Here is a 17896-nt window from a genome sequence, read left to right on the forward strand (position 1 = left end):
CCAGAGGACATGAAGATAATCAGCATATATGGAAGATTTCTATATAATTTTTCAAGGACAGCTAAAGGAACCTTGTTTAAAGACCCTTTCATAAGCTTTTGTCAGTGTAATCAGAATTTGCTAAAAAAAAACACCTATGAAAGTCTAATTTCTGTATGCAGGTGTAAGGTCATAAAGCCACCAGTTTAACAGATCTTCCAGAAAGGAAAAACTAAAGGCAAAAAGTTTAGGAAAGCTATTACAAGAAGCTCTGTCATAAGGTACAATGAAAAAAAAAATGGAGGAGGGGAGTGCCTACATGTCTATCACTTGCAGGTCTGTGCATACATATCCCAAAACTGATGACAATAGTAAGGGAGAGCTCAAGACTGTTGTCAAGTCTCAAATATTACTAGATTTGCTCAGCTACCGAAAATGTGACCCTCCCCTTCTTTTCTATATCCAGACTTCTTAAGTTAAGACTTCTCTACTTGATTGCTTTGCGCACTCCCACAGAAGATGACTTTGTACAAATTAGGTGCAGCAAGATAAAGGACAGTAAGAAAGACTGGTGCATGAACATAAGATAGAAAGACAACCCTGAACGTACTTGGCATTAAATCCAAGGCCCAACGATGCTCTGCTGCCATTACTTAAAGTGCCTGTCAGCAGCAGAGAAGCAGCAAAATGCATTTAAAACACTGACTCTTTAAAAAGGAGGTACAGAATTTTAAGCCTGTCAGTTACTTGCAACTTGTTTACATCTAACTAACAATAAAACTTACATTAGCAATTTTACAGACTGACCTGTGCTCTTTTGCATGCAAGATAAGACTGTTCTGTCTTCTATTGATTTCAAGCCTTCCTCTTGCATGTTTATCAGCAAAATGAACTTACAAAATAGAAGAGGACAATTACCCCAACAATGTTTTAACCCACTTCAATGCTCACAAAACCAGTCTCTGTAAATTACTTATCTTGGACACAGATATTTAGCATCAAGGGAAAGAGCACAAAAGAACATGTTTCCTTTAAAAAACAGTGACAGGCTGATGTAAAACATGGATTTACTTAACAGAATTTGAAAAAATTAAATTAGAACAAAGAGAGAAGCCTTATATTTCAAAGTATATTAAATTAATTAAAAAAATAGTATTGAAATGGTAGCTTTACTTTATGTAAACATTGTTACACTGGGCTGTATTTGAAAATTCTCCTGCATGTCTAAGTTGCAGAATAATTTTTCTGTTTAGACACAGCTACGCCAGTTAGCACTCAGAATCGATAGCTTTGCAGTTCAATTGCTTATCTCTCCAAATGTTTTAACTCAGAATACAATCCTGCATATCCTGAAAACAGATGTTTCCTAGACTTTAAAAAATAGCATTAGTAATTGTGTGTGCATTGCAAAGGCAAATAAAAATTAGCACATAGAGCTCTTTGATTATTAAGCCTCAAGAGGAATGTTCAAACTGCCTTTCTGAAATCAGAAAGGTAAGAACAGCAAATGAAAAGTCTTTAAATATTTCAGAATATTTTCTCCTTTTTTTTTCTTAAGTGTATGCACACACCCCCAGTTTGGATAGGAAAAGCCATTAGGCTATGGCTGATTGAACAACACAGTATTATACCTGCAATTTTGCCAAAAAATTGGAATGTTACAAATGTAAAAGTCTGCAGAATAGTACAATGTATATGTGCTCAATACAGCTGGGAGAGATACTCTAAGATGCACAATCCCTCTGTGGAACAGGAGCTAAATTAAGTTACGAAAGTAATATACTACAAAGAGAGGAAGACAGTGAAGTTAGTACAATCCAGGTTTATAAAAGGAACACCACACAGCGAGGAGTAGCCCACAGGAGGTTACAAACCTCCAAACAGAAAACTGTCTTGCAAAATTCCAGAGGGATTCTTTTCCATGCAAACATAAGTATACAGTGGCCATTAAGTCAGCTTGTACCAAGCTGGAAAAGCTTCGTGCAACTTTCCAAAGCTGACTTATGCTACCTTTTGCATATACCACCTATTTGGAAATTGCAATAACTAAATAAAAATGCCTATATCTTTTTACGATTTGCACCTTTTACCCATCAGTTTTCATTTAGCATTAATCTAATTTCAAGTCTCTACAGCCAATATGTTAGTATTGTCCCCTTACAAACCACCACATAAGAGATCATCAATGGGGTGACCCTTGGACTCAGAGTGTTGGTTTGGGGTTTTGGGGGTTGGTTTGTTGTGGAGGATTTTTTTTTTTTTAACAACTGAAACTCAACTGCTTATGGTACTTTTATCTTTCAGTGTAGTAAATGAGCAACTTAATTTAAGAACTAGTCTTTTTTCGTACTTGTTAGATGAACATATACTCTGTGTGTTTATATATATATAAACAAATATACTGTGCATATATACCCAGAGATATTCACCATTGTTGATACCAGAGTGCTACAACACACACCAATATGAGCACTATTTCCAATACTCACTATTATTATTTTTCCTGAAAGAGTTACTACATGCATTTTCCCCATCCATTTATGGGACAGTAAGATACATGAAGAGAACCGTTCTGGCTTTCCAATGTTAAAGAGCTGCTCCTAAAAAGCATGCAAAGGTTTGGGTAGAAAGCAATTAAAACCACACAAAAGTTATTTTGTGGCTTTAAACTCACTAAAGCTAAGTTGACTTTACTTTCAGTGGATGTAGCATTTACTTTAATTCATTTATTTAAACACAAAAGGGAAAACTTCCAAGTGCCAGAACAACCATATACACAACTGATAGACTAGACTAAGTGAGCTGTCATTAAAAAAAACCCCATAATCGCTGCATAGCCACAAAGCAAACTTTTGTTTTTGGCAACCTGTATGCAGACCATTTATACTGTCAATTATACTTTAAGACTTGTTAAGAGACCCTTTTAGCAAGGAACTATACTGCTTTCCTCATTATGACACAGTACTCCTCAATTTTTAAGTATACACACAGTTTGTTTTGAAAATTACATTTATGACTGTTTTAAAATAAAGTCTTCATGAAGTTCTGATTTTTTTAGTCAGTATATGTAAAGGCTGGCATGTCAGGTAACGGAGATTATTTGGACCTGTAAAGGGTATCTCATATTCAGTACAAGCAAATACTTGAGGTTAGAGTTACTTAAACATTCACACAGAACCTTACTAAGGGTAACAATATTCTGGTTCATATGCATGATGCACTGATAGCCTTTACTGGTTCCTGCATTGTTTTCTATTTTAGCAACAAGAAAACAAAACACACACTTGTGAAAGATGGGAACCCCATTTTATGGCTACGAATCTAAGAAACAAGGCAGGGAGGAGGAGTGAAAAATATTCCATTTCCCCCCGCCCCAGCTAGCCTTGTAGGATCTTAGTCATAACACTTCATAAAAATCTGAATAGACCCACACACTCTTCAGCCAATCAGTCTTTTCAGTATAGTAGGTTTTGAAAAGGGCCAGCAATACTCATTGGGAACAGTACCATTAACATTGCATTCAAAAAAAGAAAACATCGGAAACCAGATCCTTGCTCTCCTACTCTGTTGATATGCTCTAGTATTAGCCAACGTATGGTAATACAAAAAGAGTCTTGTAGTGATGTAGAAGGCAATGAAGACATCTATAGAATAATGTTCATGTGCAGCCAAAATGAAGAAGATTCCAAAGAGATTCAGGACCCAGGACAAGGTGTGCAAGAAGTTCCAGCTCCTTGGTGTATCTAAGAGAAAACAGAAAGTGACTAACCTTGAATGTCTCAAAAATCCAGGTCATTACAAAATCCAGGCCTAGACATCACAAGTTTTTATACATAGTTTTCATCCAACAATGTGATGAAGTTATTGTCATCACCTGGAAATATTGTTTACAGCTACAGGTCCAATAAATCCAATGAAAACAACCATACAAGTTACAAATATCTATCACTTCATGACTTCATTTACAAACACAGCTATTATGCATTTCTGGATTAAAAGAGAATCCTAAAATGGTTTAGGACCATGTAAAGCAGAATTCTCTGTTGAACCAACTTCTTTTAATGAACACCGTGCTTTTTCCATGTAATAAGGGGAAAAATGTCATAAAGCGTACATTACTCTCTTATTGCAGTCATTCCATCATTGGTGAACTCAAACTAATTATCTTAGCTTGCTATATAATGTATCAAATCCCACTTTGTATTTACAGAACAAGAGTACCCTTTTATATCTTCTCACTCATTATGAAGTTTGGTATTTTGGCTTTATGCATTATACTAACCATCCAGCCACCCCGCTGGCTATTTTGCCTGACAGGGGTCAGTGGCAGATACATAGGGAAGTGTGTAGGAATCATAAATATCTCCCCCCGTATTCTCCCAGTAACAAGCTAGAAAGTCTTTCTAATTTTCTTGGCTCACATGTTCTTCCACATGTGCCCTATTCATCCTTCCATTGATCTAGGTAGTGCTGCTCCTTTCCTGGCTGCAAGTGAACTGTCCCGAACATGAGAAAGAGCACAGCAATCTGAATTTACATTTGTTTGCTTAAATGTAACACTCTGAACTTTTTGAGGAGGTCAAGCAACAGATGTTCTTAAAACTTAAGGACAGTTAAGTATTTACACTCTCACACTCTTGGCTAACAGCAAGCAGTACATATTCTTAACACTTAAGGACATTTAAGTATTGACACTTGGTACTTACATTCTGTGACAAAGAAGTTGAGCATGGTCAGGACAACAGTGTGACCACTGAACATGTAATCTCCACATGTATGTACTCCAGTCAGAGTCATTCCAAAGCCACTCCATATTGCAAATGCCCGCTGGAGTTTTGCCCAAACATTGCCATACAACTGAAAGAAAATGACATTAACCACACTGCCCGAACAGTACATCCCTAACATTAGTTGTATAGCACTATGTACATTTAATACCATTTATCATGTTGGGTCTTTTATTAAAATGAAGGTTAGCACATCTTTGAATTTTCTTGTGGCACTGAGTCACATTAGTAACTGGAATTACAAATCGTATTCATCATACCTCTGACGAATACTAGAATTTAGAGCAAGTATTTTGTTGCAAGTGATTTACATACAGAGTCTGCCACCTTTTTTTGAATGTATTCAGCCTCCCAGTGTGTCATTGTCAAGCTTCCAATATATTCAGCTCAACTAAAAGTTAAGATAAAACCATAAAATTCCATGTTCTATGGAATATCCCTTATTAGAAGGGGTGAAATAATAATAGGTTGCAGGTTTTTTTTCCAACCATGCATCCAAAAGGACAATGAAGCGATTACTCCTCTTCCAGCCTTTCTTCATGAAGTCAGTATCTTAAGTGCACACTTCTCTGTTGTATTCTCTCTGGTTTACATTGTGAAATATTCTAAACGCCCTTCCCCAAGTAACTATCTCCTCTCCCAAGTGGGAAGCGCTTCTAATACTCCTAAGGATGCTTGCCTACATAATGGCAATTAATGAAGAGGCATGGAGAGGAACAGGAGAGAAACAACACTGTTCTTACAAACATATGTCTAACATTATGGTCACAACCATCTTAATAATTTTAAATTAAAACAAAAAAACAAAAAACAAAAAAACAAAACAAAACAAAAAAAAAAAAAGAGAAGGAAATGGCAGAAATAATTGAAAGCATTTTAAGTTTTTACCTTTCCAGTACACTGCAAGTGCTGGCCTGGCACAGAGAGTGAGGTAACAAACATTGTAATGCAACGTAACAAGAATACTGTCCCCATGAGGCTGCACAGCCTTCGCAGAAGTATAGATCTGGGAAAAGTACATAGGAACTAATTGAACTAATTGCAAGAATCTTAATATATCATATTCTTAAATCAGAAACGGTATCATAAAAACAATTCCCTGCACCCCAACTTAATCCCATGAAGTCCCTTCATCGCTGCTGCAAGTTTCACAGTATGGTTTCTGTTTTAAGTAGTACTGTAAAGGTATGGTTCCACATGACAGGGTGAGACACCGTGGCAAGTTTACTGTCACCAAATGGTACAGCTCCACTCCTCTCCAGCTGCACTTGTAACAGCTCTGGCACTCACACCTTCTATTGGCAAACTGATAAAAATCAACTAACTGGTACAAATTTAACTTCAAATACATACACAAGCATTTTCTACTCTTCAGTGACACCACCCTGCTAAGCTGGCTTAGTCATCCTGTGGAATTTCATTCTCATAGGATTTTCTTATATACAAAATTGTTACAGTATGAGAGTATATACCAAGAACTCTCTGAAATACATATGTTCTGAAGGAAATTACATATAAATCCAGTAGAAAAGTAAATTCAGATTATTCCTTTGTAAGATTAACACATCACCATTCTTGAATAAATCCTCCCTAATCAATTTTAACAGGGACCTATTAGAAGCTTACAAGGTCCTCATTGAATTGAATTGAAAGTCTTAAACAATCATCATAAATTCTTGCTACAGTCCTTTCTCTGAATCAAAGTATTGGTTAATTTGAACTTTATATACTGTACCTGTGTTTGTGAAGCAGAAGAACCAACAGCCAAATATAGCAAAGAATTACACCGCATACTTCAGTCATAGCAAAAGCCCATGGTATCCTAGGGACACTAAAAAAAAATAAAGGATGAAGCAAAAAAGTTAACTTGCAATACAAAGACTTAATTTTTCTACCTAGTCTCAGTATTGAGAATGAAGACATATAAAGTTCTAACTACAAATCTAACTTGCATTAATCTGACAATAGTTTAAACTACAATCAAAATTATTCTGTTAGACAAATGAAATAGAATTTGAATTAGTTTTTAATCACATCATCTCCCTTCTAATAACATATTTTCAGCAGCCATTTGCGCAGAATTCACTAAGACAAAGAAAATCTCTAGTATGCTCTCTTAATTTATGTGTATGATTTCCTAACAGGATGTGTTCCTCCGCCATTGTTTCCCAACAGCCTTTTTCTTTCTGACACAAACTTGCATCATGTCAATTATGCTGCTTATACTTATAAGAAACCCATGCCAACACAATTAATGAAATGCTGCAAAGCCTAAAATCCTAAATACTTGCAATGAAGCAGAACTGCACAGGAAAGCGCCAGGAAAAACAAAAATTGTTTTCAAAGTTAGATTTCAGTGATAATCACTACATGCAAACTTTTCAGCCTTGCTTGTCAAAATATTTAAGACTTTCTTGCACATGTATGGCACCAATAACAATTTCCACTCTCCAATTTCACTAAAATACAGACCAACAGATTTCAAGAGAGGCTGCTCCTCGTAGCTTGGTGTTCCCCCTCAAACAAAGGGGTAGCAAAGCTGCTACCCCAGCTTTATAGTAATCCCCTCACATTGTTTTGTGAGCTGCTGCTTTCTGACCTCCCCCATCCTCCTGCCCACGGAACACCATGGCAGCGCCTGGGGAACATAGCCCAGCAATTTCACAGAGCTCATTCTCTCTCCCCTCTCACACTCTGCTAGACGTGGTCCATCCTTGCTAAGTTATAACTGAATTTATGGGGAATTCTGCACACTTAAAAGATTAGACTCCTACAGACTTCAGGAAAATCATTAATGAAAACGGAAATTACTGGCAGGAATAAGGAGACCACAAGGACAGAACACTTAAACGGTTTATCTTGTCTTTTAAAGCTCTCTAGGCCATCGGTTCTCTACAGTGCACAGGCACTTCCGCAAAGGAGCATTTATCCCCCATTAAATCTGTAGTTGACTATATATAGACTAGAATTTCACCTTTGCTATTGTGTCCCTTTCCTGCCTGAAGTTGAATATTTTCCTTAAAAAATGAGCAGGTACTATGTAAGTTACAACAGTGCTTTAGTACACAGATACTTTACGGTTAAAAAAGACGCTGGTCTACTCAGTCTACTTCAGAGTTTCCCTAAACCACCTTCGACAAGTTAACAGTGGGGAGCCGGCAAGAATACAGTATCAGTGCTATTCCCTTTCAATCTCCCTGCTCACTAGCAGGTCAAAATATTCCTTCATAAAAGGCTTTTCTATCAAGACATGTTAAGCTTCGTAGCAGCATCTGGGTTTCAGAAAAAGCGTATGGCTGCTTATCTGTGACAGCTGACCATCAGCCTTTTTAGTAAAATTAGAGGATGGACAATTTAATTCCTGTGCTGCGATTAGCTGAAGATGTAGAATTAAATATAAACTGGGTAGAGCAACAGCTCAATTTATTTTCCCCTGAGAAGACTAAATCTCTTAATCTAACTGACGTGCATTTCGATCTTAGCAGAAGGGTTTAACTACACTCTAATTACTATTTTGCAGAGGCATCTTCAAGAGCACAAGAGACTTTGAGAATGAAGACAGCCTATACTTTAACCATCAAGTTACTATTTTGTTTTAGAAGACAATTTCTTACCTGTCTAGAAATATGTCTGGTAGAGGTGGATATGTTTGCATGTCAGGTACTCGCTCATGTACTATAACCATAACAAACGATGTAAAGCCAAACACTATGAAGACATACACACAACTTAAAACTGTCTTCCAATACTCTGGGTCCAGTCTTCGGGCCGAGTGCTTGTTTTTGCCATTGGCATATTGATACTGGTCACCGTTCGAGTCAGTACTTGGTCCATCGTAGTCCCGAGGTACTTCACCATTACAAAACCAGTCTGAACCCTGCAGTGAACCAACACTGGGGCACATTGTGCCAACGTGACTGTCGCTGTTGTAACCCAGCTCTTCTAGGACATCAATATGTTGCTTCTGCAGTTTGCGTATGGACAGCATTAGCCTTTTGATATCCCCCAGGACTTTGATTTCCAAAGGAGGGGATCGTAAGTCATACTCAGTAAGTGTCAGCAGTGTAATTCCATCTAGCCTGTGTCTATTGCACAAAACATCCACATATTCACAGAAACCTTCTTCCTTCAGCCACTTGGCCACATTCTTGGTAGTCCAACGTCGAATGCAAAGCTGGTTGTTGCCTGCCATCATCCTTCTCTATCTGCCAATAAACTGACCTGCAACATGTTGGAGAAAGAGACAAGACCCAAACACTTAATGCAGATCACTGAAATGCCACTGTATTTTGTTTATTTTAGATGCCTAATTAGCCAAAGGCTTTTTACATATGAGCCAGCTAAAAAACATATATATAATTTATTAGGTAATATAAAAATACTTTAAAAACATTTTTTATCCAAGCAAAACTAATATTATCTCACTTGTTCCAAAATACACATTTAAAGCTACAAAGAAGCAGAGCATTTCCTGGATGTACCAAGTCTACTTTCATTATTTTCTTAAAATAAATAAACAAATTAAAGTTTGTTAATTACAGTAGGTGATGAAAAACAAAGATTTCTCTGTTTAAATACTAGCTTAACCAGTAGTCTTTTCCACTGCTTGCACTTCATCAGCTAAGTATAGCCAGCAACCACGTGAAACTGAATTAGAACTAAAGTAATACATTACAGGTCCAATACATTCTACTGTTTTAAAAAATATACTGAAGCTTTAGTGGCATGGCATTTCCCCCCACCCCTCCCAAATAAACCTAAGACTAGGTATCTACAATAATATTGACCCGAGGCATCTCAATTGTATGTTGATGGTGCAGCCATCATATTTTATCTTTGTTTGATCTCAGTAATTAAGATAGATGCTTATTATATTATGAATCCTTAAAAATATTCAGCTTTCAAAATAACATTACTAGAAATTAAGCATTAGCTTTAATTCCAAAGCACCTTCAAAAGCGATGTTGTAATAGATGACATAATAACACACCAGAACCAGAAAAGATGTATTCTCTTCACACAGATTTCTCAATAATTGTTTTCTTGACCCTAGAATATTGTTTGAAGGAAAGCAAGCCATCTCAGCAACATCTGAGTCACGTGGAAGCGACAAGTCAGCAGAACAACAACCAGAAAACAATTAACCCCAGAATGTTAAATAGAATACATAAAAAAACTTTGAAAAGCTACCAGTGATGTGAAAGTAATAAAAAGCTTATCCAATATTCAAGACCCACAGCAGTACAGAATGGACTTGTGCATAAGTTATATTTGGTGACTTATGTACAGTTACCATCTAAGAAACAGCTACAACTTCACAACTCTTTTGTACTCAAAAAAAACAATCTACTTAACTAGAATGTTTTAATCATGCCAGCCAAATTTCAGAAAATACAGGAGTAAAATACACTAGCGCATTGAATACTACACATGAATATTCAACAAAAAGTTCTACACCATTTTCAGGGGCACAGCTCTTCCACAAACAGAAGCTCTTTCCTTCTCACTTCTCTTTTTGAAAAGGTATTGTACCTATTGCTACAAGTAGCTCTTCTCATAATTATTGGATTCAACTTTTTCTTCCAACTTATATCTAATAGGACCACACACTATTTTATTCTATATCAGAGAAGATTCAGTTTGTCCAACAAGATTTATGAGATTTACCAACAGTGCATAAGAAATCATTTAGAAGAAAAATGAGTGCACAAATCAAAGCTGCCCTTCTAAATGAATTAAGGGAGCGGTACTTCTGAAGATATTCTCTCTGGAGTTGACTGTATATTAACAACATGTACTTAACGCATTGTTTAATTTCTCAAAACTCCATATACAGTCAATATGTATATAAGCTTTAATACCTTGATTTAACTAGTTGCAAAAACATCCATAAACCACTGCTAGAATATCTGCATATAAAAGGCTATTTGCTCATTTCTGTTATCTATTTCTGAAAGTCTTGCTCAAAACAACTATAGCAACTACTTTGCTCGTACAGCTATTAACAAAAGAAATAAAGACATTTAATTTGTAATTAATGATCAGTTAAGTGACCTTTTTTGTATTACATATTTTTATCTTGCTCCAGTAAAGCAAACAAATAAATTCGAGCTGCTTATCTGGACTTCCAGCTTTGCTTACACAGAAATACAGACAAAAAATGTTAATTACTCTGTTTTTCTTACAACACTGTAATCATCACAAGTTTTCTAAAAGCAGTGAATTTAGACTCACCAAAAATACACTCAATTTACGGATTTATCTTCTAACCGAAACAAGTTCTGATGGCAAAGGCAGAAAACTCTCCCTGTCCCATGAGAAATCTGTTCATTTTTTTGCAAGTAGCCCACGGCCAGCCTAGTGTTTCTTCATCTGGCATCACAGGAATAAAAATCAAGTCTTAGCAAACATGCAATAAAATGCATAATGTTATTTAAAATGAATAGCATGCATTAGTAACACAGAGCAAGCAGAGACTTCAGCGTCAGAGGGAAAAATATACTTTTTGCCTGACATCAGCAATGTCTGTAGCGAGCTAGTTGATTACCTCCCTGCTACTGGGACTTCATATTTAGTCAGCTCATCAGCAGTACATATCATGTGTCCTGTTTCCCTTTTTTCCTTCCTCAGCCTTTCAATCAACAGCATGAATACAACCAAAGATGAACTTCATGCACATAAGTTGTTTTCTTCTTTTTTTTAAAGAAAAACATTACTTTATGAGTCACGAACAATTCTACAATTTGGTTAGGGCATTTTTAAAAACGAGATGCCTCTGAGAGGCTGAGTATACCCTGACTGTTAGCACAATATTTTTCCTAGATGTCTACTTAAATATGGAAAATTAATCTCTCTCAAAATGACTATCATGTTTTCCTCTACTGAATTACTGCCAGTCAACCATTTAGTCACTAACTTTCATAGCATACAGACATGGAGCCAGTATTTTGAGGTAAAAGTGTGGAAAGCTGAATACGATTATCACTGCTCTAGCCAAGGAAAAGTAGCATTAGTATCACACTAATATTAGGCTGCAATTTGGTTACAGAAACAAAACTCGATTCCACCAGAGTCATAGCTGAAGGGTTAAATAACACGCTAGCGATGCCCACAACAGTTAGCAGAATGCTGACCGGATTTGTTCATTCTAGACACATGCGAAACTCTACCAGCACCTTTAGAGCTTCACCACCTGCCCTCGTGTGCCTCGGAGAGCCTGTGGCTCTCCTTCCTGACATGCCTGTGGATTTTGTCCCAGCTAGGTTAAATTCTCACAATGCTTCAGAGGAATTTCGGGAAGGACACTGAATCTCACCAATCTCAAGTGATTTAACCTACATTTCTTTGTGGAAGATTTCAAGCTGATAGGCAACTCCAACTCAACCCCTCCTTGCCGGGTCAGCCGGCTTGGAAGCACGACATCTCACACTTCGGACATCTCACACCTCGGGTGAAAAGTCTTCCTGTACAAAGGCTGCTGGATCGCAATGGGGACAAGACGCAGGTTTGAGGCCTTGGCTCCCCAGCACACAAAGGCCATACACAAAAATGTACACTGAGCCAACTTGCAATAATGGGGCCACTGTCACATACCAACCCAGTAATGCTGTGCTGGAAAAGGAAAATACAGCACTGCCTTTGTTACTCATCAGAAGTCTTGAATACTCTGCTGATTTGCATCAGAAGCCTGTCACTTGTTCTTCCCAAAAACTCTAATTTTTCAGTGCTTATTTAAAGCAAATAACACCAAAGGTTTCATTGCTACATAGTATACAGTGACTTAAACCTTACCTTCTAAATGCCAACATACATAATACAGTATCTTGAAAACAAAAGGAGAAAAAGAACACTTACCAAAAAAACAGATGACTTTAAAGGGTTTTTAATACAATAGCTACCATGCTATACAAAAAACTGATCAAACACAGCAGAATGCCCACCGTGAGACCAAAAAATTGTTTTTTTTCCTGAAGCAAACATACAGTAACTTCAAATGCAGAAATAATCCTGTAAAACTTTCATTCAGTTTTACTTAAGAAACTTTGCTATCAGGGTTGTTTCATAAACATTTATATTAAGAGAGATTATCAGCAGTATCTTAATTGTACTCAAAGGCCTCAGTGCTATTTATGAAGGTAAGATATGAAAACTCATAAAGTAACACTTGTTTAGTTTACTGTATGTCTTAGGTTTTAAAACATGAAGGAAGATGTGTTTTTCAATAATTATTTATTGAAGTGCTGCATTGTGGAAAACATAGAACCGATACTGTAAAATCCAAGATTAGCTCAACATGCTTAGGAGAGTGTGTCTGTTGGAATTGCCTCCGTGCCAAACCGACAGCTAAACATATTTGTCTTAAGAACCACTAAGTGCAGTTACACATTGCAGCAAGCTGAACAAAGTACATACTCTTACCTGACTTTTACATCTCATTAAACCAAATGGGTTGTACTATACTCAAGTGAATACTACGAGTGGCTCAACTCCTACTCAACTGCCCAGCTAATGAAACATTTTTAATCCTACCACCGTAATTCAAGACACACACAAGAGATTTTTAAATAACTGATTAAGTACTCCACCACTTATCTTAGGATGTAATTCACAGTATGTCACTAATATTTGTACAAGATCTTGAAAATTTCACATGCTAAACGTCAACCGTCAAATATTTTTTCCTCCAACTTCAAGAAATAGTATATGCACCTCCTAATGGAATGTTTGCTGCTCTTTATCCTCATACAGCTTATAAGTAAAACAATTCATGTTTGCTTTTCCCCTTTTACTTAATTCTTTTCTTCTACACCCCCATCTTAAGATGGAAATTAGGAAAAACATGAACAAACTCTCCATCCAAATTAATACCAGAACAGTATCTGAAGTGAAACTGTGTTTGTTCTTATTCTCCATAATCGTTTACAACCTGATCTTTTTTGGTCTAAAAAAAATCTAGGAGCCTGCTTCATTTTAGATGCATTAAAATAAATAAGAAATAAAAAACCTTTTCAAGTTATGGGATTATTAAATAATAATTTATAGTGTTATATAGTTTATGGATCTCAACCAGCTTAGTGGGCTGCAAAACTGAGCTCTGTTCAAAGAAAAGTGATAGCATGGAGCCTGAATGACCACAGCTCCTAGGCCAAGCTGGGTTTTTAATTGTATACTACAAAACAAACAAACAACAAAAAACAACAAACCAATCGGCCAGGAAAAAATTCACATAGCATAGCAAACAAGATAATTACAAATTCTTGCCCTTTACAAATCTACAGAATGTTTCCTTCACATCTAAGTAACACTTTCGCAACAAAAACTTATGAAACTTCCCAAAGAATTTCCTTCCACTGGGTATAAAAATCATTTCACTCTAAACCTGTGAGTTAATGTCACCTTTTTTTCTGTACCACAGATAGCAAAAGGAGAACAAGTCCACAGGAATTTCCTTATCTCTGATATCCAGCAAGTGGCAACTCCTACCAAACAGGAGGGGCATTTAAATGCCAGGATATGACTTGCTGAGCTCTGGCTGCTGCAGAGAGAGCACATCAGGATCGGCCACCCCACGGAGGTGGCACAGACCCCGTGCCCAGCTGTCCGAGGGAGCTCTGCGGAGACGGAATGTTCTCAGCACAAGCGGAATCTCCCATCAAGTCATCTTACAATGCAGAATGTGTGTTGGGTTTATATAAAATGGATTTTGCAAACTGAAGCATCAAATACAAGGCCACGAGACCACTTCAATTCCAGTTACAAACCAATAAATATGTGAACATTAAAACTGCCTCTCATTTACCTCTTCTTCCATTAACTTATAGAGCTGAAAAAACCTACCCTTTGAAGTATTATTTTTAAAAAACAGCATTAAGTGATTAGTCCAAGAGGCCACCTGATGCATCAGCAACGTAGATTTGACAGACAGAGTGGACAGCAGTTCCTTGCAGAGTTTCAACTTTCTGCACACACTCAGGCCTTAAACTCACACAAAATCTGTCCCACGCAGGCAGACTCCTCCCTTAATCCCGAGACTCGAACAGCGTGGAACATGCCAACCAGTAACGGCACCTTTCCTTGTCAATTATCAAATCCTACATGCTCAAAAACTTTTTTACTCAAAACTGAATACTGTGCCCTCGAAAAACCCACGATTTTACACCGTTGGCAGAGAAAACAGTAAGACAGATAAGCGTCTGTTTTGACCCTGTACGACTGCTTCGTTATCGAACTGCAGGACTGACACACAGCATCATTTCCAGAAACGATGTGTTTCCTGGGCAGGCTGACACGGGAATCAGACACGATTCCTCCCTCCCCAGACCTGCTACAACTGAAAAAGCAGAGTAACCGCCCGGCCCCGTCCCCGGCCCCGCCCGGCCCCGCGGACCCGCCACCGCCCCGGTTCACACGGTCACACCCAGGCTCCTCACGAGGATTTTCTCCTCCCTGATGACAGCTTAGGTACAAAATTCACAGAGTCCAGAACGAAATCGACACAACCGGACACAGAGACTAAACCTGTTCATCCTCCCTCCAGCAAACGAAACGACTTAAGCAAGAAACACGCAATTCCCAGTTTCTCAGCAGACTGGTTTCCCCAAGCGCCCGGAACCCACCAGCCAAGGCGGGTCAGACCTCAGGAGAGCCGAGGCCGTGACAGACACACGTTAACGACGGCGGAGCGGGTTTCAGCGCCAGCAGAAGATCCAAGGGGCTCCTTGCCCGCTGAGGCCGCTCTCCAGCGCGGCCGCGGCCGCCCGTGTCCGTGCCGAGGCCCGCGAAGCCCGCCCGCCGCCGGGCCGCACACACGCCGCCCTGCGGGCCCGGGACCCGTGTTTCGCTGAGGGGCGACGCGCGACCCCTGCGGGGAGCGCCCCTGCACTGCACCGCACCGCACCGCACCGCACCGCACCCCGTCCCGCCTCACCTGCCGCCGCGGCAGCGGCGCTAAGTGGCGGTGCCGCAGCGCCCGGCCCCGGGGCGGCGGCAGCGGCGGCGGCTCCTGCGCGCCCTCCCTCTCTCCGGCGGCGGCGGCCACCGCCACCACCCCATCACCCTGCCGGAAGTGGCGGCCAGCAGCGCATCGCGGGCGGCGGAAGGGGCGGGGACGGCGCGGGGGCAGGTTCCGGGATGGCGGTGGCTCCCCGCCGTGGCGCGGAGCGGTGCGGGGTCCCGGCCGTGCCGTGTCGCAGCGAGGCCCAGTAATGGTGGCGCGGGGCACCGGCAGCTACGGGCGTCGGGTCGGTACCGCGGCCTTGCTGGTAGGGGCGGAAAGGCTGGAGCGGGTGCTGCCTGCGGGCGGCTTCTCACCCTGCTGCCCCTCCGGTAACCGCCCCACGGCGAGGTTACAGTATAGCGTACAATACGGGTACAATGTCCTGTCGGACTGCCGTGAGAATGTAAGTTCTAAGTACGTGAAAGCGTAGTCACTGCTCCTTTGAGCTGTCCAAGAAACTCACAATCCAGTTGCCCATTGTTTAGAGGTCATAAGACAAATTATTAACTCTTCCATAATCCCAACAGAGATCAGCAGAAGGGGCAAGTGAGGTTGTATTGCTTTTCTAACTGTATTGTGCTATTCTATCTGAAGAACAGAACGTGCTCAAAACAGGGCAAAGGTATTGAACTCTACCCTGGTAAGATACCATAGTGTATTTTTTCCAGAGTGATCTGGATGTACCTTAGTACGGTGTGGATGAGAGAAAGAGGTGGAAGTTTCTGATCACACTGTATAGAATTTTCATTGCTTTTGCATGAGAAATGAATAAACACATAAAATGAGCCTGGCATCATTTAAAAATCCACTAGTGTTGTCATGAAGATATTCCCATCCTTCATTTAAAGGCGTATGTCAAGAGAAAATAGCGGAGAAATATTGCAGGACCATTATACTGTCAATTTTCATATCAAGCAATCATTATAGGCCATTTCTCCTTAGACGCACCATTTTTTGCACTGTTGTTCTTTTCTGATGTCTATAGAAAAAATAAATCTGAAAACTGGCAGCTGGCAGACAGCACTTAGTCATTCATCCAAGGTGATCCACAGCACCGATCTGAACAGCACAGATGATTTATGAAAGCTCCAGCAAGGCACCGTAACATCAGGAACTCCATAACCTATAAATAATACAAATGGAGGGGATAGGAGACAGATGAGTTAGAAACAAATGACTCCAGAAATAAATTTATTCTGTATATCAACTGACTGTGGTAGCAGTCAGCCCTTTGCAGCAGCATAATGCAGTCGGAAGAACATTCAGATTTAGCTTTGTTTATGATTTAATTACTATGAGGATCAAGACAAGTGACCTAAGTTGTCACTTTGGTTGAAGTAAAGATGCTAATGTCACTCCATAAAGTTAATGACACTAGCCCTTTCAAACTATTGGGCCTTGTATTCTTTCTTCACAGAGGAAAAAAGGCTCTTTTGCAATTCTTACCCATGTGCCCCTACAGTGAAACAAGGAAATTTTACATTTCAAAATGCTTCACAGCTACTTCAAGTTGTCAAGTCATCAAGCAGTCTAATGCAAGTGTCCACAATTGTACAATCTCAATTGTAATGGACTATATATATTTTAAGTAGATCAAATATTTGGAACAGAAGCAAGCTGTAAGAATTTCTGCGCATTACCACACGCCCTGATACTGGTTCAAAGATGCTGATCTCTAAGTAGTCTGTTCCATCCTGCCGTTATTTTTTACACCAAATGAAGTGTAGTTTCCCAAATAAGTTGCTGGATTTGGAGGGAATGTTCCCAGTTCAGTAGCCTCTGCAAACAGTATAGGAATTAAGTACAGTTTCAGTCCTTGCAATGTTTCCCTGCTTTCTCTTTACACACACTAGATGAAAAACCAACAAGTTTTAATTCATCGGTGCCAAACTGTAGAACACATACATATGAATCTGAAAGCAAAAAAAAAAAAAATTAAAAAGGACCTTGTCTTGCTGTTAATAATGGACCTGTAATAAAGTTGAATGTTGAGGGAATTTTGCTTACTCCAGGTCCACATATCCGTATTAAAAGTAAGTAGTTATCTGACAAGGGAAACAAATAGGGGAGCAAGGCAGTTTAGTTCTGCTATGCACATTATTCACTTTTTCTGCCATGCATTTTTCTTCACCAG

At 39.2% G+C, this 17896-nt stretch overlaps 1 protein-coding gene across 6 annotated transcripts in view; it reads right to left on the reverse strand.

The window, feature by feature from the left end:
• Nucleotides 1-1781: 1781 nt before the first annotated feature.
• SAMD8 (sterile alpha motif domain containing 8) overlaps nucleotides 1782-17896 on the reverse strand; it is a 63582-nt gene continuing 47467 nt past the window's right edge. For 4 of the 6 annotated variants that reach the window (XM_082053465.1, XM_082053464.1, XM_082053467.1 and 1 more), the window contains 6 exons: nucleotides 15694-16885; nucleotides 8381-8987; nucleotides 6502-6597; nucleotides 5655-5772; nucleotides 4686-4836; nucleotides 1782-3722 (listed from right to left, as the gene is read on the reverse strand). In XM_082053465.1, the coding sequence (XP_081909591.1) occupies nucleotides 3418-3722; nucleotides 4686-4836; nucleotides 5655-5772; nucleotides 6502-6597; nucleotides 8381-8961 (1251 nt within the window). In that variant the 5' untranslated portion in view covers nucleotides 8962-8987; nucleotides 15694-16885 and the 3' untranslated portion in view covers nucleotides 1782-3417. Of the gene's footprint in view, nucleotides 3723-4685; nucleotides 4837-5654; nucleotides 5773-6501; nucleotides 6598-8380; nucleotides 8988-11000; nucleotides 11117-15382; nucleotides 15671-15693; nucleotides 16886-17896 lie in introns of those variants that run through there. The other 2 variants (XM_082053469.1, XM_082053468.1) reach the window with 2 other exon arrangements.

Source organism: Streptopelia decaocto (genome assembly GCF_964273445.1).
Source record: "Streptopelia decaocto genome assembly, chromosome: 5".
In the NCBI taxonomy this organism is placed as follows: Eukaryota; Metazoa; Chordata; class Aves; order Columbiformes; family Columbidae; genus Streptopelia; species Streptopelia decaocto.